This window comes from Thermobia domestica, chromosome 9 (assembly GCF_964235325.1).
Source record: "Thermobia domestica chromosome 9, izTheDome1.hap1.1, whole genome shotgun sequence".
In the NCBI taxonomy this organism is placed as follows: domain Eukaryota; kingdom Metazoa; phylum Arthropoda; class Insecta; order Zygentoma; family Lepismatidae; genus Thermobia; species Thermobia domestica.
In genome coordinates this window covers 140773157-140797517 of record NC_137462.1, presented here as the reverse complement: position 1 = coordinate 140797517, position 24361 = coordinate 140773157, and the positions used below count along the sequence as shown (strand labels likewise).

Below are 24361 nucleotides of genomic sequence, written 5' to 3'. Positions count from 1 at the left end.
TTCCTGGGTTTTCCTCATTCACACCAGGCAAATACAGGGGTGGTACTTATCGCATTTTCGCCGATCCCAAGAGGTTCATCTAATACATGGCTGAAGTAGCACTGTTATTGGCCACGTACGGATGACATGACAAAGATTCAAGTTCAACCTGCTACTATACATGTTGCTTTCGTTTCTCTGTTTTGTGTATGTGCGTGTTATAAACCGAAAGAGGAGATCATCAATATTATTACTTGTGAAATACATTGCATTATAATTCTTGATTTATGTTCACTTCTTACGCGGTACAAATAAATCCTTATCCTTAAATAAGTCTTTGTCCAAATAAAAGTGTTATAAAACGCATTTCACATGAATGTTATTATTGACTACAATTTTAACATTTCTATTAGATCACAGACAATATTAGCTGATTGTGCTCACAATGAATCAGTGTTGAATTCAGACATATTCAAGGGAGTGCTGAACACCCTCTAAAATATATATGCGCTCCCCCCTAGAATATCTACACACATGCATCGATTTTTTTTTTTTTGTTTTGTTTTGTTTATTTGTTTCAGAAATAAGAAGTCGTAAAAGCAAAGACTTCTGTTTTTTTTGAAAAAAGAAAATTAGTTTCTTCTTTTGCCCAAGCTAATTATTCTAAGATAAGTGTTGAAAGGAATGCTAAACTCCAACGAAATATAATGCAATTTACTTTGTATACTCCAGTTGGTATCCTTATGTGGTTTATAAAGAATGCTAGCTAATAATGGCCATCTAGTTCAAGTTGGTAAGCACTTCTCGTGCAATTGAACCAAGCATAGCTTATCAATAACGATACTACAACGCTATTTGCCGCAAAATACTTCTAAACCAGACCTATTTTTGGATCGAAATAAAGACGAACTGGAGCGTGTAATGTAAAGTTAATCATTTTTGTACATAGTAAAAGTAACAAGGCCAAGACGTTTTCAATTTTACATCATCATCTGAGTGGAACCCAAGTTCTGTTCGTAAATTTAAAATCAAAGAAGGAGTTGCATAACAAAGTGCACGATTTCTGCTAAAGCCAGGGCATTCATTGTGAGCACCATCAGCTAATGTTGTCTCTGTGATTTAATAAAAATGTTAAAATTGTAGTCAATAACAACATTCATGTGAAGTGCGTTTTATATCACTTTTATTTGGACGAAGACTTATTTAAGGATAATTTATTTATACCGCGTAAGAAGTGAACATAAATCAAGAATTATAATGCAATGTATTTCACAAGTAATTGATAATCTCCTCTTTCTGTTTTTTAACACGCACATACACAAACTAGAGAAACGAAAGCAACGCGCATAGTAGCAGGTTGAACTTGAATATTTGTGACGTCATCCGTACATGGCCAATAAGAAATGAAATGAAATCTAAGTTTTACGTCCCACGCTTATGCCGGTTAGGCTAAAGGAGACGGTGATGATGAGAGATGAGTGAAATGGTGGAATGAAGAAAGTGGGAGGAAACGGGAGAACCCCGAGAAAACCCACGAGCACGGTTTGTCCACCACAAAGTCCACACAGCGGGAGCTGGAATCGAATCAGGGACCCCAAGCCCTGGAGGTGAACGCTCTACCACTGAGCCACCGCGCCATGGCGAATAAGAGTCCTACTTCAGCCATGTATTGGATAAACCTCTTGGGATCGGCGAAAATGCGTACCTATCTTATAGGTCCCAGACCGCTTCTTTCTTTCCCTTTCCCCGGATTGTATGCTCACCGAGGGACGTCATCCTCAAATCGTGACGGGCTAAATGGCCTTAGATGCCGAAAGCCCAGAAATCTAAATCCTAAAATCCCTAGGGCTCTCTTGTTCCACATTTCGATTATCTTTTATCTATTTTGAAGATATCACATAATTACTGTAAAATTAGCGATATTTTAATTTTGCAGGTATTAGCCCTATTAACAAATGTTTCGTTTCACAATTGTTTAACTACGGTAGACCTCCAGGGTGAACTTCCCAATACACGTGTGTAGGATAGTAGAGTAGAATCGGATTAGCTTTGAGAGGGAAGTTTGGGCCCATTTTCTGTGTAGTTTTCTCTGTCTGTAAAAGTGGTAGCTAGAGCGGGCATTGTAAAGGTAGCCTGTACTAGTAAATTTTAATTTCCAGTTGTAGAAGAGCAATACGAATAGAGGTAGTGCTCTTTCTTGACATGTTGAATCAGTTAATAATAATAATAATACTAGCTATTAAAGTTAAAACTGGAGAGGATAGCAATTATCTCCTAAGTCCATTCACGACTCTGGAGCCTGGACTGTGACTTACAGTGTAAACCACCTCATTTATGCGTATACCCATCATCGCTGACAGGCCTGCTCTCTATGGACGTATCCTGTGGCTGTCGCTCCTGCCCTCTTGCCCTGGCTGTTTGTCCCTGACTGATAATTCATTGTTAAGAGCATTCGTGTTTTTAGTGGCCATCTAGCACAAGTTGGTCAGTGTTTCGTACACTAGTATTCATGTCATACATCTACACTGTATTTATACTAGGGATGGCCATTTCCGGAGAAGGAGTTTTCCGGTTTCCGGAAATCACGTTTTCCGTTTCCGTCTTTCCGGAAAATTTTTCCTCTTCCATTTTCCCGGAAGATTTTCCGTCTTTCCTTTCTAATTTTCCAGTTTCCGGAAGAATTATATTCCGTTTTCCCTGAAAATATGGTCATCCCTAGTCTGTAGGAAGATTAACCTTTTTAAGAGTTATGGTATATTTATATACCATGGCGCACTATCGTCTTTGATCGCTTATTTAGGTTCTATAACAGGTATTTAAGCCGGGATTTTTAATTTTTTTATTTTTTAAGTCAAGAATGGACCAAAGAACACCGCAGATGCGTTTTGGAACCGGATGGTTAACTTGGCGGCGCCAAGTGGGGCGAAGGGGCGTGATTTTTTTTTCATAAGGCAAATTTCAAAACTTTTTTATGCCTTTACTTTTCAAGATATCAGATTGAAACTTTGCATAAGGATTGTGTGTACCTTTGGGTATTTATCAATTTTTTTTTTTTTTTTTTTTTAGATCCGTACGTGAAACAGGGGTGGGCCCGAGGGGCGCAAGTGTTACGAAGGGGTGATTTTTTTCAGAAAAATTCCGTTTTTCTCCCGATTTTTCCGGTTAAGGTTTATGATACGGACATGTGGTATCGTTGGTAAGTATGCTCTATCGTGAGAAAAAAGAGGTATGAACCATGATCTTACGATAAATAGTAAGGAAGCAGTAGCTGTGTGAGTGAAAGTCTAAAATTTACCTCAGAAAGTGGAAATCCTTAAAGGGTTAAACTTCTTGTAATTTGACGGCTTTGTTACATTTCTATCTGATAATTCATTGTTAAGAGCTCTTCTTTGTTCTATCAGTCTCTCAAGCATTCCATGTATGCTGATCCACTGAGTTTTAAGTTGCTGTATAAAGGAGTGTACTGCCAATCCTAATAACCTTTACTGTTTTTCCAGTTCTGACTTTGCCAACGTACTATGTTTAAAGTGGGAAACAATCGCGACAAGCAACACAACATTTTCTCGATTTTTTCTATTGCAAGACCCTTATTTATAGAGAGTTGTAGTGTCTGAACAAAACATTTGCTTGCATACGGAAGTTCTCGTACCGCGCTTGTTATAATACTAGCATTGTTATAGACAATTGCATGTATTTTATCTGAAATGTTCCACTACTCTGCAACATGTACTAAGTGCTGAGTTAGGTTTACCCTTGTGTGCCTCACTTCTATTTCAATTATATGAAGGACTGAACTTATTGAACTTAGATGGAGGCATATAGTGGGCTGTGATTGTAATATAACTTTCCGTAGCATGCGAAGTCCAGCTATCTGTTGTCAAATCAATCGATTCCCCAGCCACACTTCTCCTTAGAAAACAAGGCCTCAATACGGCGAGTCACAGTTTGCCTGGATGGTGACTGGTAACTTGGTTCTACTTCATTCATAAATTCAAGAAACCGAACTGCTTCAACGAAAGGCAAAGGAAGAAGATCCTTTGGTACCATATTACTTATTTTACTATCAAGCACCTCTGCTCTTGCGGGAGAACAGAGATAAGACAGAATTCTTTTCTGTTTCTTCCGTACTACTATGTTCCCTTATTTGTAAAACATTTTTTTTTCTGGGATCTTTCTGTTACTTTAGACTACCTGAACCTGCGCTCTTTACACAGCGCATCATTCGCATATGAGCATAAATCTCCTTCTCATTCCTCACAACATATGTATGTCCCTTTACAGACACAAGTGAAAGACGTCTTGATTAAAAAAAAAAAATAATAATCGGCAAGGGGTATAATAAAGGGGAGATTTTTTCGATTATTTTTTCTCAATATCTCGCACCGTTTGCAAGATTTGAGCCTACTTCCGGTTGAAGTTTCTAATTCATGTATGACCAGTGTTTTCTTTCTTCTTGCATGCAGTACGTAATAAGCAAATACATTGCATATACAATTAATTATAATGTCAGTTATATATGGTGTTCATTGGGCAAAACACTCAAGAAATAAAGATTTATCTTAAGACTCGAGAAATGGTTATTCTTCCTTTTTCACTATTATTTGGCCATGAAACAAACGCCTGAGACATATACAACCCCAATATACAACATGGTGGTGTTGGAATGTATAACGCATAGGATATGATGCTTTAGTTTGTTTTTTTAATTTCAACGCTTCCAGCTACCCTAAAAAAAGTAATAAAGAAATAATGGCCATGTTTTTTGTTTTTTTTTAATATTCAATTAGAACTGGACAATCTACGCAAAATTTCCAATCGATCAGTGAAAACGTCATCTTTCTAGAGCCTGTAGTTTCCGAGATCCCATTGTCGAAAAGATTGACCACAAACATATAAACATAGTTTAAAAGAACTCGGAAGATGGAAGCACAACTCACATGCATTGATTTTAGAGAAGGCTTATTAAAATACAAAGACTTTGAACAATAATTTTATATCATAAACTTTATGAAAAAGATATAGTTAACTAATTTAGACTATTTAAAGTATAAATACTTAAAATGTTTGTCTCTGTTAAACGTGAAATCACACATAACCGCAAATAAAAGATTTGAAACCTAAAGTTATAGGTTGGAGCTGAGGCGCTTTTAATTGCTATTGTAGCATTTTAATAGATAGATGCATTTGAGCTTGCACCAGGTGAAGCGATAATCTGAGATATAGAGGTAGCAGCACCTAGATTATCATCTACGTTTCTGAGAAAAAAAACAAAACACTTTGATTGCATTAGGAGTTGACAATTTAGTAACAAAACATGAATGTAGAATAATAAGTAAAACTTTCAAATGCATGCAGAAACATAGATAATAAGTCAGCATTGAGAACTGAATTGATGTATCGATTATTAGGTGGAGCGGAAAAAGTTACGAAGAGAATTATGTGGAATAGATATTTATATGAATAGCTGGCGCTAGTTTCAAGTAGTGCTACATACTATAGTATTTATAAGCAATAGTACAGGTATTTGGAATTCGTGACGCTTATAGTTGCAAGATGATAACACGGGTACAGTGTAAAATTGAATTACATCAGTAGAATTGAATTTATCTTACGGCTTAAAAAGTCTATGGCACAGGTCGGGTGTAACTGAGTAATAAACTTACAGGAAAAAAAAAAAAACGGACGGTAGGGCGCTCGAATCGAACATCGGTCTTCTGAATGTTAATCCGATGTTCTAACGCCTGAGCTCAGTTAGAATCCGTAGTGTACTCCCGCCCATGAAATGATACAAGACTACTGCGTGTGGATTCTATAGAATCTAGGGTGCCGATTTCTCTGTAACTTTCGGGATCCATTCAGATGCAGAAGGCATATATGAGGGTTTTAAGACAAATTGAATTTAAATTGTGCAAAATATTGTATATTTATAAATACAATGCGGGGTCCACATGAACTTTGAGGGGGCTGCCCACGGCCCCCCAGGATCTGTGACCTTGACAGATCACCGTGATCATGATAAGCAATGAAGAAATGGTTGGAACATAAACATACCAGCTGTACTAATAACACACTGCCAGCTCTCTTGGGGGGCGCGGTGGCTCAGTGGTAGAGCGTTCACCTCCGGTGCTTGGGGTCCCTGGTTCGATACCAGCTCGCGCCGTGTGGACTTTGTGGTAGACAAACACCGTGCTCGTGGGTTTTCTCGGGGTTCTTCCGTTTCCTCCCACTATCTTCATTACACCATTTCATTCATTTCTCATAATCACAGTCTCCTTTAACCTAACCGGCATAACTGTGGGACGTAAAACTCAAAGATTTCATTTCATTTTCATTTTTTGCCAGCTCTCTTTACTGCCCTCAGGCACACGCATAATCGGGGATTCCCCAAAAACACGCATGATCGGAATTTCCTGGTGCAAACGAATGATCCGCAAGCCCTCACGTAAACAGAAAAAGTACGTGATTAAGGAAGTGTAAAAATAGATGTAGCAGGAAGGTATGTTTCGTCGCTGATTTACTCGACTTTTCATCTCCTATCCACTGTTAAGTTTGAGTTGCGTTTCTACAGCACTAGATGGTGAAGAGCATTGCCTCATTTACTTGTTTTCGCGTAGCATTTTTCGTTATTTTTCTTAATGTAAGACGACCAATGTCACTATTCCAAGTGAACATTTTCATTTTCCAGAAAACTTTTCGCCTTCCGTTTTTCCGGAAAATTATGTCTTCCGCTTTTCCGGAAAATTTTCAATCTTCCATTTTTCCGGAAAATTTTCCGTCTCCCGTTTTCAATTTTCCGGTTTCAGGAAAAAGATTCCGTTTTTCCGGAAAATGTAGCAATCCCTAATTTATACTCATCACAATTATAAATAACGAACCTTAATCACTAATAAGTAGGCCAGTCACTTAACGAGTGATTTGGCGGAAAAAACTAAATAATACCTACTGGTGACAATTTATTTTCTGTCACTTCTAATTTGTCTTGAGAGTTAAGGGAGGAGATAAAACCTATTTGGGGTCGCTGAATCGATTCCGAAAAAAAGTATTCTCAATATATTTTACCGTGTTCACTTCATGCAAATCAAAGTTGAAACCAAAGTATAGACTAAGGAACTAGGAGATACAACCTCTATATTATATAGCTCTTGGTTGTAACGTTGTTTCCAAATAGCTTGGACACTGATCTGGAGATGGTGCCACTGTTTTATGTATCGATAGATCTGTACCATCTTCAGATCTTCATTTATTTGAAAACTGCTGAAACCGAGAGCTAAATAATACGGAGGCTGTACATGATAGTTCCTTAATCTGTGGTAATAGTAAATTTCTACCATTTCCGGTTTTTGTAGAATGTTACGGATGGTTATAGTATGCTTTGTTGAAACGCTTAATCGATTGAAAGAACTGCTTGTCGCTATCTTTATCGTTGTTATTCTGTGGCGATCAACGTGGAACCCATTGATTTCTACCAGTTCGATTTGAATAGAAGGTTATCGGAGGAGATGGAACCTATTTTTGGGACTCTGAATCAATTGCAAAATACCGTTTCACGATGTCTTAGTTTCTAGTACTATATAAATCAATATTGAAACCAGAAGTATAATTAAATTTCAGCCATTTCTGGTTTTGGTAGTGGGTTCCAAGTGCCTACGCTGTTTTCGTCTATTACCGTCTTTGTTCTATGGTGATCACTGTTGAAAATGGATATGATTGATTTCTACCACTTTCGGTTTGAATAGAAAGTTAACGGAGAAGATAGAATCTGTTCTTTGGACGCTGAATCGATTCTGTCGACAGACGGACGGACGGACGGACGAACATAGCCGTTCTAAGACTTCTGACACTTGTGCCTGGCGTTCTTTCACCAGTTATCTTCGGTGCAGATTAAAAATATGAGAACATTTCTATTAAGATTAACTTATTAAATCTGTATATTCAGAAAGGAAGATGGTGGTTGAGAAACTTAACTGGTAATAGTACTTTACAGCGCTGGTTGTTGCTGTGCTGTCATTCGTGGAGATCCCATAACGGAAACCAGCGACCATATACTATCAATAACTGGATCTGTCTCGTGCACTTGCCGTATGTGCGACAGATTGCATCCTTAACATTGTTTTTATTGAACTCAAAAAGTAATACAGGTCTGATTTGTACCTTATCGGTCTTATTTCATCCACATCCTACTGTCTCCTGAGATTTCGTTTATATACTCACTGTCTGTTTTGCTTTAAGATTCCATCGATTACTAACTACTCATCCATACACTTGCAGCACCATTGTGAGGTTGGTGCTAGTGAGATTTTTTGACACGTACCCACTATAAACAGTTTTTCACTCCTGAGTCTTTATGATTGTGAAAACTAAAGCTCTATATAAGGTAATTCTTTCAATATTTCGAGTTAAGATCTTGAGTAGCTGTGTTAATCGATACCTATTTTGCGATATACACGTTGTCATATGAGTAAGACAGCTGCTATAGCATCAGCAGAACTCCATTTATAAGTCATCACATCAACGAAGCCTTTCCACGTAGTAATTCCTAATGCATTTGAATTCTGGTGATCGACCTGACATGATGTACTGCTGGTGGGTATCTCAAGTTGTGACTTTTACCAGATTTTCTAGAGTAGCTCGCGCCAAGTGAACTTTATGGTGGACAAACGGCGTGTGCGTTGGTTTCCTCGGGGTTTACCCATTTTCTTCATTTCACCATTTCATTCATATCTCATGATCACCGTCTCCTTTAGCCTAGCCGGCATAACTCTGGGACGTAAAACTTAAAGATTTCATTTAATTTAATTTCACATTTATCTAGAGTAACATTTGTTCAGTATTAAGCTGATAAATATTTTCTCATCCTTCCATTTAGTTTTTAAACATTGTGCAAAATACAGGGTTTATTTTTATTTATTTATTTATTTTTTTACAAAATCTGTGACGTTAGATTGAATGAGTACCATTAGAGAAACTTGTACAATAATTTTAGAAGATTCTATATATGTCTTTTACAGCGTAATGTGATATTAGTTACTGTGTATAAGTGAACATTAGTGGCGTATCATAATTTCTGTGTTGTACACTTTCAGTGGTCAAATTTTACTCGTGAATTTTCTGAATTCCGATTACTAGTCTTTGCTTGGTAAACTAGAAGTTAGAAACCATAAACCTTCGAAGACGAATTTGTTATGCAGCTACTTGATCAAGCGTAGTCGTATAGAGTTAGGTGATACTTATTTTTTTTTTCTTTCTTTTCTAGATGAAGACAATGACCAATCAGGAGAGGGTGATGATGAAAAAGAAATCATCACATACTACATATCCAACGATGTACGTTTCACGAATCCAAAGATGAATAGGTGAGTGATTCAAACATGAAAATAATCCAGACTATTGAAACAGGTATGGGGCAGCCTTGAGAAATTCAGTTCAATGGTTTCGGTATGCAAATTTCTTGTTGGGCCACTGTCACAAGTTGTATTCATACTGTGATGTTTAATTTCGCCGAAAAATGCGTTGATTCTAACTTCATTTCCATTGGCACGTCTTCAGTAACCTGTAATAAGGGCACAGCAAGATAAAATACTTCATTGCTTTATTGATGAGTGTAAGTGATATTTTTTTTTAATATGGAGGCAATTTTTGCCGAGCTTCTCCGTGGCTAAGCGGTTAGCGTACGCGCCTTTGGCGTGGGAGACCCGGGTTCGATTCCCGGCGGGAGCTAATGTGGTTCGGATTCCACGTTAATCAGTAGGTCCACGTCTCATAGCCTCGCTGCTGAACGGGACGTTAAACCCAAAATCACCTCAACTCAGATTTTTGCCGTTTTGTTTGTTTGTTTGTGTGTGTGTGTGTGTGTGTGTGTGTGTGTGTGTGTGTGTGTGTGTGTGAGAGAGAGAGAGAGAGAGGGAGGGAGGGAGAGGGTGCAAGCACAGGATAAGATTCACCCAACAAATTACTAGTAATTTCATATTAGGATATCGTGAATTTTTAACCGTCGGTTTTTGAAGATAAAGAAATTACTTGAATGAAACTTTTACCTTTTATATATACACAGGGGTTTGACAATAAAATCTAAAACGTTTGCAAAAGTGTAAAAATCATACCTAATATGGTGTGGGGCCTCCTTTTGCGTCCAAAACAGCTTGAATCTGACGTGGAATGGACGTATACAGCTCCTGAATCGTGGTGTGTGGAATTTTGTACCATTGTTCCTCCAAAACATGCTCCAGTTCCTTAAGGGATGCTGGTGGAGGGTAATAAGACCGAACACGCCTTTCTAATTCAGACCACAATGGGTCAATGATGTTCAGATCTGGTGATTGTAGGACCCAGGGGAGGTGTGATAGCTCCTGGTCATGCTCCTCAAACCATGATTTCACCGTTTTTGCAGCGTGACAGGGTGCCAAATAATCTTGGTAGATGCCATCACCATCAGGGAACAATATTTGGACCATGGGTAGAACCTGGTCCCCCCAAAATGGCCTCATACGCCTTAGAATTCATCATGCCATGCAGGGCTATGATGGGACCTGCAGAAAACCACGATATCACTGCCCATACTGTAACAAAACTACCCCCATGCTTTATAGTTGGGAGCAGTCTGTATCGTAGGCCTGCGACGGTGTTCTCAATACGTAAACACGACCGGTTGTTGGAAACAACGTGAAGGTCGATTCATCGGACCACATTACGTGTTTCCACTGCTCGCCTTATGGTCCTTGCACCACTGGATACGCCTCTTCGCATTTACTGCTGTGACCAAGGGTTTGGCGATAGCGACCCTGCCATGAATTTTCATTTTATGAAGTTCCCGTTGCAGTGTTTTCGATGAAACGGGTTCTGTAGGGCGGAATTGACTTCAGACGTAATTTTCATTGCAGTGGTCTTTTTAGCTGCTACAATCAGTTTCAATGCCCTCCGGTCCCTATCTGACAGGATTGTCTTTCGACCACTGTTGCCCATGAATTGTGTATGCCCTCGTGACATTGGACACAGTGCCTTTCGATACCCCCCACAATGTTCGCCACTGTTGCCACTGAAGCTCCAACTAGACGGGCACCAACGATCATGCCTCTTTGGAAGTCTGTCAGGTCGCCCATTTTACCGCACCACTTTCACACCACGACACTCACAGGTGAACTGGTTACTGCTAACGGAAGAGGAAGGTCCACATGACACCTTGAAAACAAGAAACGATCGGTAACCGCATCACGTGTTGTACAGTGGAGGGCCAAACTTACGTGTCCTGTATAAAGTGTTTTTAGATTTTTTTTTGTCTACCCCCTGTAAATATGAAAAATATTAATGCTCATCTTTCCATTTCCCACCACCTAACTCAATGTACACGATCAGCTCTAAACAGAGTTGTCGGTACAACTGATCAGTGGTAACGAGTACTTTTGGTGTTAAAGAAAGTTCCTGGTTGTTACTTTGTAATCACTTATGGATAATATTGTATTTGGAATATTTTCTTAGGATTTTCGGTATCCTTCCATGATCTTAATTTCTTACATTTTCCTTTACTGTTATTCTTTATCACAACTGTATAATATTAATGATTTTACTTTACAACATCATGAAAAACTGTTGCTCTTCTTACGCATGAGAGTTTTTCAAACTTAGTAATACTACTAGAATGTTAGTAGTATATAGATGAGGAAAAGGTTTGAAAACTGAATTTTATTTGCTGTTTGAACGTAAGAAACCAATTAGTATAAGTTTGGATACTAATCTGGAAGTATTCATGTAAATCTACAAGGTGTACAACTTTGCTTCCGCCGTTTTCCGATAGGTGGCTACAACGGTAAGTAGCGGTCGAAATAAACCGATCGCAGACGTCAGGCAGTTAGCTTGGACCTGTCAACATAACCCCATTCAAGCATTAACCGATTTGTGTGTGCATCGTATTGTTCTCGATTGAAAATGTCAGTTTACGAGTCAAATTCTCGCCATTTGCGGGAGGTTCTACTTTTTTGTTTTAATATGAAGAAAACTGCGGCTGAGTCTAATCGAATGCTCTCAAGTACTTATGGTGAGGACGCTATTAGTGAGAGAACGGTGACTTTAACGCCGAAGACCGGTATAGTGGTGGAAGACAAAGTTTTCGAAGATGCAGAATTGGAGACATTGCTGAATGAAGACTCGCGTCAAACTCAAGAAGAATTGGCACGATCATTGGGAGTGACACAGCAAGCCATTTCAAAACTGCTCAAAGCCATAGGTATGATTCAGAAAGAAGGAACTTGGATCCCGTATGAGTTGAAACCAAGAGACGTTGAACGGCATTTGTGTGTTTGTGAACAGTTGCTTCAGAGGCAAAAACGGAAGGGATTTCTGTATCGCATTGTGACCGGGGACGAAAAATGGGTTTATTACGATAACCCTAAACGCAAAAAATCATGCAGATATCCCGGCCATGCTTCCACGTCGACGGCCGAACCGAATATTCATGGCTCCAAGATCATGCTCTGCATTTGGTGGGACCAGCTCGGCGTCGTGTACTATGAGCTGTTAAAACCAAGTGAAACAATCACAGGTGATCGTTATCGAACGCAATTAATGCGTTTGAGCAGAGCATTAAAGAACAAACAGCCGCAATACAGCGGGAGGCACGACAAAGTGATTGAGCAGCACGACAATGCTCGACCCCACGTTGCAAAAGTGTTCAAAACGTACTTGGAAACGTTAAGATGGGAAGTCCTACCCCACCCGCCGTACTCTCCAGACATCGCTCCCTCTGATTATCACCTGTTTCGATCAATGGCGCATGACCTGGCTGACAAACACATCCGATCTTATGAAGAAGTCAAAAAGTGGATCGATCGATTCGTGGATCGCCTCCAAAGATGAAACATTTTTTCGACGTGGCATTCGTACGCTGCCCGAAAGATGAAAGAAAGTAGTGGCCAGCGATGGACAATACTTTGAATAATGCCTGGGTAAGCAATTTGTTTCATTAAAGCGTCATATTTTGGGGGAAAAACGGCGGAAGCAAAGTTGTACACCTTGCAAAATTATCTTCAGTTCCACTGAAGTACCACACTAAAACATAAGGTTTACTATCATTGTAACATAATTTAAACTTTGTAACATACCAATGATGATCACTAGAGCAGGGGTGGCTGTATATAATGTAGTTACAGTCACGTGTCTTTCCAGTTAATACGCAGAAGAAAATATTTATTTGGACACATTCCTGTATACGAAGGAGAAACGACCGAATACAAGTTTTAGTTTTGATATGGAGCCTGGAACCCTGATTTATGTTCATGAGAGATTGGCAATATAACGAAAGTCACACAGTGCATGGTGTTACCCTCTGTTCACGTGCTCTGGCTTTGCTCTTTGTAGTGTCCGCTGCTGTTACAGAACGGCCCTTTAAACACTTAGCCTTTCCTACAATGTAATGACACATTTTTCTCGAAACTGAAAATGAAAATCGTTTTGTACCTTCTTGCGGCAAGTGGGAGTGGAGCAAAGAGGGTAGAGGTTTTCAGCTAATTGTGCTGATCGTTGCTACATGGAAAGGAGGGAGGGAGGGAGTAGAAAATTGAAGGAATTATTGTGCTTCTCATGGGGAAAGATTTTCGCATTTTTCAGGGGCGATATAGCATAGAGTAGATTTTCGAATCATTATTTGTTTAGCTATGTTCATATATATTAAAAAAAGTATATTAAATTATATTTTAAGATTATTTACTTCTACATGGGATACTACAGACAGGTACAGAGTTCCCATAACCTGGAAAAATCAAGGAATTCAGCTTACTTGTAAATTGTTCTGGAAAAGTTAGGGAAGTTCTTGAAAAGCTGAAAATTTCTTAAATAAAATAAAAATAAAGATTTGTCACTTCCTGGAACTCATTTCTCTTTTTGCTTATCCGGCTATTTAGGGGATATGATCGCGAAAAATGTAGTTGCTTTTTTAGACGTAGAAGTTCATAGATCGTGTGACCTGGAAAAGTCAGGGAATGGAAATTCTGAAGTACGTTTAAGTGTTACACTTATAAATCAAATAGATAATTATAATATACCTATAAGTAGAGAATAGCAAAATGTTGAAAAATAAAGGGTGGTAAAATAGTACACCGAAGAATAGGAGCTAGTTATTATAGACATGAAATTAAGCAAAAAGTGTCGAATGAACATAAGTCGAAAGCGACACAGTTTTCATATGAGAAGTTTTGAAAGGGCAATGAACGCTCTGATATAGTGATTAATATCTCACGCTATCGGCTCGTGAAGTGACAGGGACACCCGTCAAAATGCAATGATGTACAGATGGGAGCGGAGCTCTTGTTAAGTGATGCGGAATCTCCAACAAAAAGTAGGTAGCAGTATATAAAAGCAGATAAAGAGGCGACATAACGCTTAGTGAGATCCACAAACATTAACAATGTACGAACAGGAGCCCGCAACAGATGCTCAGAGAGAGATTCCGGGAGCAACACAGCATCATCTCGAGGAGAAAAAAAAAGTACAAATACACGAAATGTTACCACTCCTGAACACCCAGAAATACCACAGAAACAGTGCAACGGGGTATGCCGCGAGTACCCAATATTGCCAACCTATGCGGACCTAGGGAACGTGTAGTTCCGAACTGGAGTACGATAAAATTGGCATGAACACTGTGCATTATTTACCTTTGATGTGATAATTGCAGAGGGATTTATCTTTCTAGGTGAGTCTGATTATGAATATTCACGAAGTACACAACTTTTTCCAAGTATCCCCATAGGGAAGTGGGATCGAAATATTTTCCAAGTACCCCTATAGGGAAGTGGGATCGAAATATAGGGAAATTCGGATCAATTGAACATGGTGACTACCCTATTGGAGTATATTGCCCAATCGGATAATTGCTGATAATGTTAGGCCTCAAGTATGAACACCATAGTGGGTAGTGCTCTATCTTGTTGAAAATAAGAAATGCACTATCTTCATTTAACATCAAACATATCATTTCATCCAAAATTTGCGAATGGTTATGCAGTTAAAAATTATTTAATGAAAGTATGGTCAGTGAGACCTTTCCCCAGATCACACACCATACCATTGTCTTTGTATCTTACAGGGATGTTGTCAGTCTTAAGAAATTAGTACTATAGGTATTGCGTGCTGACTTTTCTATGGAAAAAAAAAAACTCCTTGAGTAAACAGTATATTGAATGTGATTTCGGGATAGGTTCCTGTCGTGCTAACACCCGTTCACGGAATTGTATCTTACGACTTAGTACATCTTCCACCAGATATTGTTGCAGATGAAATTTGAATGGATGCTTTTTGTTTTAAATCCAGTAGACACTTGCTCCAAGAAACCCCATATTCTTGAGCGAGTCGCCTAATGCCATTTAATTGACTCTTGACCATTTCGGCCAAACAAATGATTGTACCTTCGTTAGTTTTTGAGCATTGAGAATCGGAACTTTACTTATTTATCACCAGTCTTTTGACTTGAAATATCAGTTTCAAGTTGTGACAGCAGTATGAAAGATTAGTTTCCGATTGCGATGTCTTTCATTGAAAGTCCTTGTAATTTCTGTGAAACATCTCTGTCCTTTCGTCTTTGTCAGAGGCATTCTGTCATTCCAACATCAATGCACGTCTGAAAAAAGAGGAGCGGCTTATAATAGTTCGCACATAATTTCTTATAAATTACGCATGTTATATGAAAGGATTGGGTATAATAAAATAATTTTAACGTGTCACACATATTGCAAAATCAACTTCACAAACATGTTTTTGAACAAATCCTAGTCATGAAACTTACATTACATGACCCTAGTTCTTCCTTCCCCAAATATTAATAATATGACAGGTACTAAGATGGTAGACTGATTTCGCAGTCTAGATTATTTCCCTATTCCTCTGTTGTTCATTACCATATACAAACCGTCCGTAACTACTGCTGCATGCGTAGTATTTCCGGTCTTGATGTTTGGGATACCCTGTGGTTTCCTTCAGTATATCCAGATTTATACGGTTTTTTCTTTTTTCTTTTTAACTACTCATTTGTATTTTCTCCTTTCACTTTTTTCTTGAGTTCCTTTTTCTTAGCTTTGTACTTGTTTGCAGCATTCACAGACCTATTTCTAAGTCGTTGTCTCCAAACATTGTTTTCTCGTACCCACACATTCCACCACATACGTTCGTTCTACGATCGTTAAAAGTGGTTTATTATCGTCGAAATATATTGTTTATTGAAATTTTCAAACACAGTTCGACAATTAAGACGACTTTTTTTTTTTTTTTTTTTTTTTTTTTTTTTTTTTTTTTATTGAGTATACGCATTAGGTTTCATTTGAAGATGACAGTTGGACATTTTTTTTCTTTAAAGGTTCAAATGGTCTGTAAATTTATTTTAATGTTACAATTGGTTTACTAACTGTATTTGTATTATTTGTGATTTTCAGCTTAGCATGCATCAAAAGAGCAGCAGTTATTGAAGCAGACAAGAGTATTGGAGGTCAACTGAGAATTATTAATTTGAGTGATGGGTCGCCGTATGAAACTTTACATGCATACGTTAGTAGCGCTGTGGCTCCTTACTTCAAGTCCTACGTTAAGGAGTCGGGACGTGCTGACAGGTAATTAAAAGCAACACTTCACTTTACAGAAAAAAATGTTAGCTGTTAGTATTTAATTTAAATTAGCAAGGGAAAAGAGCATAATTTATTTGCTAGCAGGCCTGGATTTTCTTCAACTTACATAAAATTTAAAATTGTTGAAATCAGGGGTTGAGATGTTCATGTAGTGGTGAGTAAGGTTATTCTGTCATTTATAGCTAATTGAGATTGGATTTCGAAATCAGTTAATTTTATGACCTGGTTAGTAAAAAGCGCTATCTGTAAGTCTGACGTTGACTGTAACCAGTAACCTCTTTCAATTCTCATTAAGATTTTTCATAGATTTCATTACTTTCACAGGGTTATACTTCAGAATTCTGAACAACAGGTAACCAAGATAAGCAAATCTCAATTTCGTAAATGTTTACAAATATAATAAATATACCGACAAACAAAAGAGAGATTTTCATGATATTTAAAATTTCGTTTGTTACTTTTGATTTATCGCTAAAATAAGTATTAACTAATTAGTAAATTTGTTGTGAAACTTTTAAAGCGATGTTTTGCTGAATTATCAATCATAATCAAGTTAGTCTTTTTGATGCTTTTATACCTTTCTGAGTGACCACACCGGGAATGGAACCCGGGACCGCACGCACCAAAGGCCATAATAAAAATGAAATCGAGAGTTCCCTGATGTTTGTTTTTTCAAAGATGTTTCTCACACGTGATAGTTACTCAGTGGCAGTACATAATTGTTCTCCCAACACATAAGAGGCGGCGGTCACCATGATCCCCAAATTCATTTCACAGTAATTGGAAAGAAAGGTAATTATAATGATTTTTAAGCATCTTAATCAGAAAGAACCGAAGTAAAATATGCACGTGTAGAACATGCTGCCATTTTACAAACTGAAAAATTGGCAGTACGTTGCACAGCGTGTATATATATATATATATATATATATAAAGTTACTGTTTATCTTGATACACCCTATATATACAGGGTGTGATACCACAAGGTTATCAATTATACCATCCCAACATAGTTACATTTTTTCAAATGGCACTGCTTCAGGTTAATACAGATTTTAAATCTATATGTTAAAGGAAAACTTACAATGTCACATTTGATATTCAGTTTTGCCCATCCAGATTGATATATCTACCAACTCCTTTGAAGATTGAGTTTATCTCACTGTCTCCCACCTGATAGGGTTTCAAGTCTAACAATACATACTCACTTTTCTACGCTGTACAGCGTGTAATTTTTATCGTGCTGTTTCTAATTTTTTAATAGATGTTTCAGAAAGTGTAACTTTACTTTCTCTTGAAAGGTAGCAGATTTATTTCCTTTCTAGAAATTCAAATCGCAAGATCGTGTTTATAATACAGCTTCTTCCGAACTTATTCATAGTAAGCGAAAGAGTAATAAGAGCTAGTCAAATATTGAATTATCCTCACTCAAATACACTCACCATCCAAATCATTACGATCACCCCCGTACTTTTTGAACAGAATCGTTAGGCTGACGTGAGAGACTCGGGTCACAGTAGAACCGTTCGTCAGACGGTGACAGAGATCTCACTCGATCAGTCAGTGTGATGCTTGGTGGTAGAATGGGGAAGGCCAGTAACATATTAGTGCTTGATTGGGTCCACATCGTAATGGTCAGACAACTGGGAACTAGCATCTCGGAAATAGCGCAACTTATTTGTGAGCTGCCGTGGTAAGGTTCTTTCAAAGGTGGGAAAAGGCTGTGAAACCAGCACCAAACCACAAAAAGTGGGCGGCTACATCTTATCAGAAATGTTGGACGTCGTTATCCGCCGAGGTTGGCACAATAGAATAGCACACAAACTTGCACAATTAACATCAGACTTCAATAGTGGACAAAACACGGGTTTGTGTATGTGTAAGCACGAAGTTCACCGTACACTCTTAAATATCGGTCTCTACGATCTGCATACCACGCGTGTACCAATGTTTACCGCATGGCATCGTCGATTACAACTGGAATTGGTACGTGCCCTTCACATACACATCATGATAACGTTTACAGAGACTGAATATTCTATCACCTTATAGCCGTTTCAAAATCCTTGATCTTAAACATTTGTTCGAACTTGTGCATGAATTTAGATACGAAATACTACTGTCAGAACTGTTATTTCTGAATTCTTCTAGAGAAACACGTAACACCCAGCTCTTTCATAAAAGCACATTATTCTAAGTTAAGCTCCAAAGCCAGAATGAGCGATATAGATTGTCAGTCGCTCAAGTGGATCGCGCACCTATTGATATTCTCAATCCTGAAACTGAGTACTATTCTAATTTTGCGAAGTGATTTGTGTAGATGTCTCTTGTTTTTACTTCTTAATTATTGTATTTTATTTTTTGTTACTTTTATTGTTACCAAAATGTTACGTATTCCAGTGTAAATCAGCCTTCGGCTATGTCTGAAATTTCTGGTAATAACTAATTCAAGCATTGAAAGGAATGAACTACACATTCATTTGTTTTAATCTTATACATTGCTGCATTGGGTGTATAGGTATTCGAAATGATAATTAGTTATTTTAATGCATTTTATAACACCTAATTGTGTATTATAAATTATGCTTAGAGATGGAGACAAAATGGCACCTTCTGTCGAAAAGAAAATTGCAGAACTGGAAATGGGACTGCTTCATCTACAGCAGAACATCGACATTCCAGAAATTTCCCTTCCTATTCATCCTATAGTTGCACAAGTTATTAAGAAGTGTGCAGACGAAGGTATCAAGCCGAAAGTAATGGATTTTGGAGATCGAGTCGAAGATTCAACATTCTTGAATCAACTTCATAATGGTGTGAATCGATGGATAAAAGAAATTCAGAAGGTACGATTTATGATAATCTTCATAGTTTTAAGTCTTTTTTTTTTGGGGGGTGGGGAAGGGGGGCTATGCACAGAGAAATTTCGTTGTTCACTTGAGGTTTGGATTGACATCTTTCAAGAATCAAAACTGTAGATCTCAAGTCTTTTTTTCAGCCTTTATGTTCAGTGGTAGTTCGGAGAGGGTGATTAACAAGTTTCAGTTTGATTTGAGTTCAGCGTCCTTTCCAGCAGTAAAGCTATATGAGACTTGGATCTACAGCCTAACGGGATCTGAACTACATGAGCTACCGCCGGGAACCGAATCCGAGTCTCCCACGCCAAAGGCGCGTACGCTATTTGTATAGCCACGAAGCAATTCTATTAACAAGTTTTGATCAGTATCGAAATAAGATGTATAAAGATATAACTCGTATCTATACTGATGGTTCCGTACATACTGGAAATAATTAAGCGACCAATTCCATTTCAAATCGTCCAGGCAAACCACAATTGGTCCCCATCATAGTCTCAGATTTAGTTCATTTTTTAAAATAAGAAACTACATACAAAATTATTAGACCCATATTTTTTCTTTTTGCTGAAAAAAATTTTTTCTTCGATATACAGCCTTCCAAAATGGCCGCCCTCCTCTCGGATTGCTCGAAAAACTGAAAAACATGTCAAATTAAAACTTTTATTGTAGAGAAACGAGTGTACTTAGTAACGTAATCGCAATAGCAGGAAGAGTATAAAGTTGTATGTTTCGTTGGAGGGTCAAAATTTGTCTATTGGTCCAATAGGAATTGCGCAATTCACTCGCAATGTTGCCAACTTTGATGAAATTTTTGCTAACTTCAAACATTTTTTTTCTGTCCTCACGAGCAATATCAACCATCTGCTTCTAGCATCGAAATCTACTCCATAAGGTCTCTTGAAAATATAAAGGACTTACGTTTCTGATTATTACATCCCACGTTATAGCATGATGAAAAGCTGAAAATTTCATTAAGACGTCATGTTTGGACGCCATTTTCTCAAAAACCCCACCTTTTAAAAATCTGAATTTTTTTACATGTATTGGAGAAGTACCTAAGTATTTAATATCCGTTAACCGTTCATGCGGCTACAGCCCCTAACATTCGCAATTAATTATTGAAATTTCGATTTTTGTACTTGCAATGTAAATATTTCCAATGGGCATTTAGGTCCTATACAGAAGGCGATTTTAAAGGGAGTATGAAAATTTTGAGAGATGAATCCTGACATCAAATCCAGTAGAAATGTTCCTATAAACATGAGTCGAATTCCGCTTAGTTTTCGAGTTACAGGGTTTCCAACTCGGGACCCAAAATCGGTTCGGGACAATAGAAAATAATATATATATTTCGCGTTAAATCAGAAACTGTGTATTAAAGCTTTGATAAAGTTCAGAAAGTTGATTTGTATCAATATATTTTTACGTGCGTTGCAATTCAGTTGGCAGTGTTGCCAACTTGCTAGAATTTTTTTTTTTTTTCTAATGACACTACGTGGATTTTATTTGATATTTGGTATTCATTAATAATTGCAAACATCACACGAAGCACAATTTTCCCTCACATCACCACAGTTTTCGAAAACTTACGTGTATTTCATTAAAAGGTTTTATCTCGTGAGTTATTGATAGTTTGTGTGATTTGGTGTCGTGAACATCGTCCTAGTGTTCTCTGGAACCATGAAAATTGTTTACACTGGTAGCATGGCATTGTAGTGCACTTGTGTGAATAACAATGGGGAAGTCCTTTTGCAGTAAGGACCGTATTAAATGTGTTGATTATGCTAAAAGCCGGAAGATGATTGTGCGCAGAAAGAATTCTAAACAAAAAATTTATCTTGCGGTAAAATATATGGATTGCGTACTGCGTGTCAGCCCAAACTTACTATTAGGGGAGGATTATTATTTGTGTCTTGTACACAAGGCGATTTGAAAGGCAGTATGAAAAATTTTGAGATGTGAATCCTTCACCGTAGTCTAGGTGTCACCGATAACGGCCGTTTTAATGGGGGCACATCCATGTTTAGCATGTTAACTGTCTGGTTAATGGTTTCCAAATCTACATTCAGAGGAACAAATTCTTTATCTTGCTGGTGCATAATTTCATATTTAAATCTTCTTTCGTGATCACAAATATATCACACACATTCACGTTGTTCACGGTAAATATTCAAAGCACCCTTTACACGAATAATCATCCTCTCCTAATACTACGTTTTGGCAGACGCGTTGCAAGCAATACATATATTTTACCGCAAGACAAAATGTTTGTCAAGAATTCTTTCTGTACACAATTATCTTATGCCTTTTAGAATTATCAACCCATTTAATACGGTCCTTGCTGTAATACACTGAGAAAAAATGATTTCTATAGTAAGCAAGAGGATACCGTATATTTGTACAATATACCGCCGTACGGAGATCGGATTTTTCTCTGTGTAAAACTTCCCCATTGTTATTCACACAAACACTGTAACTAGTGCACTACAATGTCATGTTACCAGTGAAAACAATTTTCATGGTTCCAGAGAACACTAGGACGATGTTCACGACACCGAATCACACAAACTATCAATAACTCACGAGATAAAACCTTTTAATGAAATACATGTTTTTTCGAAAACTGTGGTGATGTGAGGGAAATTTGTGCTTCGTGTGATGTTTGCAATTATTAATGGATACCAAATATCAAATAAAATCCACGTAGTGTCATTTGAAAAGAAAAAAAAAATTCTAGCAAGTTGGCAACACTGCCAACTGAATTGCAATGCACGTAAAAATATCATATTGATACAAATCAACTTTCTGAACTTTATCAAAGCTTTAATACACAGTTTCTGATTTAACACGAAATATATATATATAATTTTCTATTGTCCCGAACCGATTTTGGGTCCCGAGTTGGAAACCCTGTAACTCGAAAACTAAGCGGAATTCGACTCATGTTTATCGGAACATTTCTACTGGATTTGATGTCAGGATTCATCTCTCAAAATTTTCATACCCCCTTTAAAATCGCCTTCTGTATAGGACCTAAATGCCCATTGGAAATATTTACATTGCAAGTACAAAAATCGAAATTTCAATAATTAATTGCGAATGTTAGGGGCTGTAGCCGCATGAACGGTTAACGGATATTAAATACTTAGGTACTTCTCCAATACATGTAAAAAATTCAGATTTTTAAAAGGTGGGGTTTTTGAGAAAATGGCGTCCAAACATGGCGTCTTAATGAAATTTTCAGCTTTTCATCATGCTATAACGTGGGATGTAATAATCAGAAACGTAAGTCCTTTATATTTTCAAGAGACCTTATGGAGTAGATTTCGATGCTAGAAGCAGATGGTTGATATTGCTCGTGAGGACAGAAAAAAAATGTTTGAAGTTAGCAAAAATTTCATCAAAGTTGGCAACATTGCGAGTGAATTGCGCGATTCCTATTGGACCAATAGACAAATTTTGACCCTCCAACGAAACATACAACTTTATACTCTTCCTGCTATTGCGATTACGTTACTAAGTACACTCGTTTCTCTACAATAAAAGTTTTAATTTGACATGTTTTTCAGTTTTTCGAGCAATCCGAGAGGAGGGCGGCCATTTTGGAAGGCTGTATATCGAAGAAAAATTTTTTTCAGCAAAAAGAAAAAATATGGGTCTAATAATTTTGTATGTAGTTTCTTATTTTAAAAAATGAACTAAATCTGAGACAGTCGTGTGGACCACCCTGGACGATTTGAAATTGAATCACTCAAGCTAAGAATATTTTGAAAGGTTGGTGAACGATTCACCTGACAATTTGACAGACTTAATTCCCAGCAATAAGTGTCATTCTTAAGCTTTATATAGAGGTATATGTGTCTATATATAATATAAAACTAAGTATATGTACCTTTTAAATTGTTTTCTAATTTTGGGAATGGTTCACTTTTAGACCAGTTTCAACACTTAAGTAGTAAGCAACATTGGAAAGCTTGAAATAAAACATATACTGTTTTATGAAAATTCAGTTATTAGTTATTTACCGTTTACATATACATAAAAACTAGTTACCAAAAAAAATAGGGAAAATAATTATCAGACAATCCTAAAAACATATACTATAAACGCTTTTGCTAAACATTTCATGAAGTAGGAAGGTGAAGAAGTAAAAAGGGGGAAGAAAAACTGAAAAGAAGCAGACATATTCTCATATATATAAAAAAAATTGATAAATTCTCTAACCAAAGCATGAATATCATAAAATATTTCGGCGTACTTCATTAATGGGTACATAATTCAATTTCTAGGATGAATTTTCTTAAAGATGTAATGAAACCGAGTGAGCGGACTTGTCTAGTGTTCACTTGCGAGGTTTTAAATCAGAATACTCTTGTTATTTTGAGTAATCAAATTTTACACTGTGTTAAGAAATCACCGAAGAGAAAGTTCTAACATCGTAATTTTTAAGGTTGATTACATCATTGAGGAATATAGCCGTTCAACTGTCTCATATGCTTAATAAAATGAAGGTACAGCCCGCGCCACAAGAAAACTATACTGAGGGATACGGGGTAAAGAGTGGCAAAAAGGACGACTAGAATATTTTCAGAATGTGTTGTGAAAAATGGTTTATGCTTGGCCTTTCCGTGTGAAAGGGATGAGGCATCAAGAGTTGCCAGCATGGTGCAGTGAATTCACAGTACATTGACCTTTGAAAATTTGCACAAGGAAAATACCAATTAAGAATTTGGAAAATAAATAATTTGGTACACCAAATCTCTTGCTACTGATTTCCAACAATGACAAGCTTGAAGAAAACGGTCAGGTTGTTAGAAAGCTTCTGAGAGGGACACGGTATTAGAAATTTAGTTTACTATCTCAGTAAGTTCTCAGTTCAACATATTAATACTTGTGGTGTGATGATGGTTGCTGAATTGTTAT

The 24361-nt window shown here is 37.4% G+C and overlaps 1 protein-coding gene across 4 annotated transcripts in view; it reads left to right on the top strand.

Moving 5' to 3' along the window:
- Dhc64C (dynein heavy chain, cytoplasmic) overlaps positions 1–24361 on the top strand; it is a 213896-nt gene that overhangs the window by 2769 nt on the left and 186766 nt on the right. For all 4 annotated transcript variants that reach the window (XM_081771898.1, XM_081771899.1, XM_081771895.1 and 1 more), the window contains exons 2-4: positions 9233–9332; positions 16392–16565; positions 19171–19426. In XM_081771898.1, the coding sequence (XP_081628024.1) occupies positions 9233–9332; positions 16392–16565; positions 19171–19426 (530 nt within the window). The remainder of the gene's footprint in view (positions 1–9232; positions 9333–16391; positions 16566–19170; positions 19427–24361) is intronic.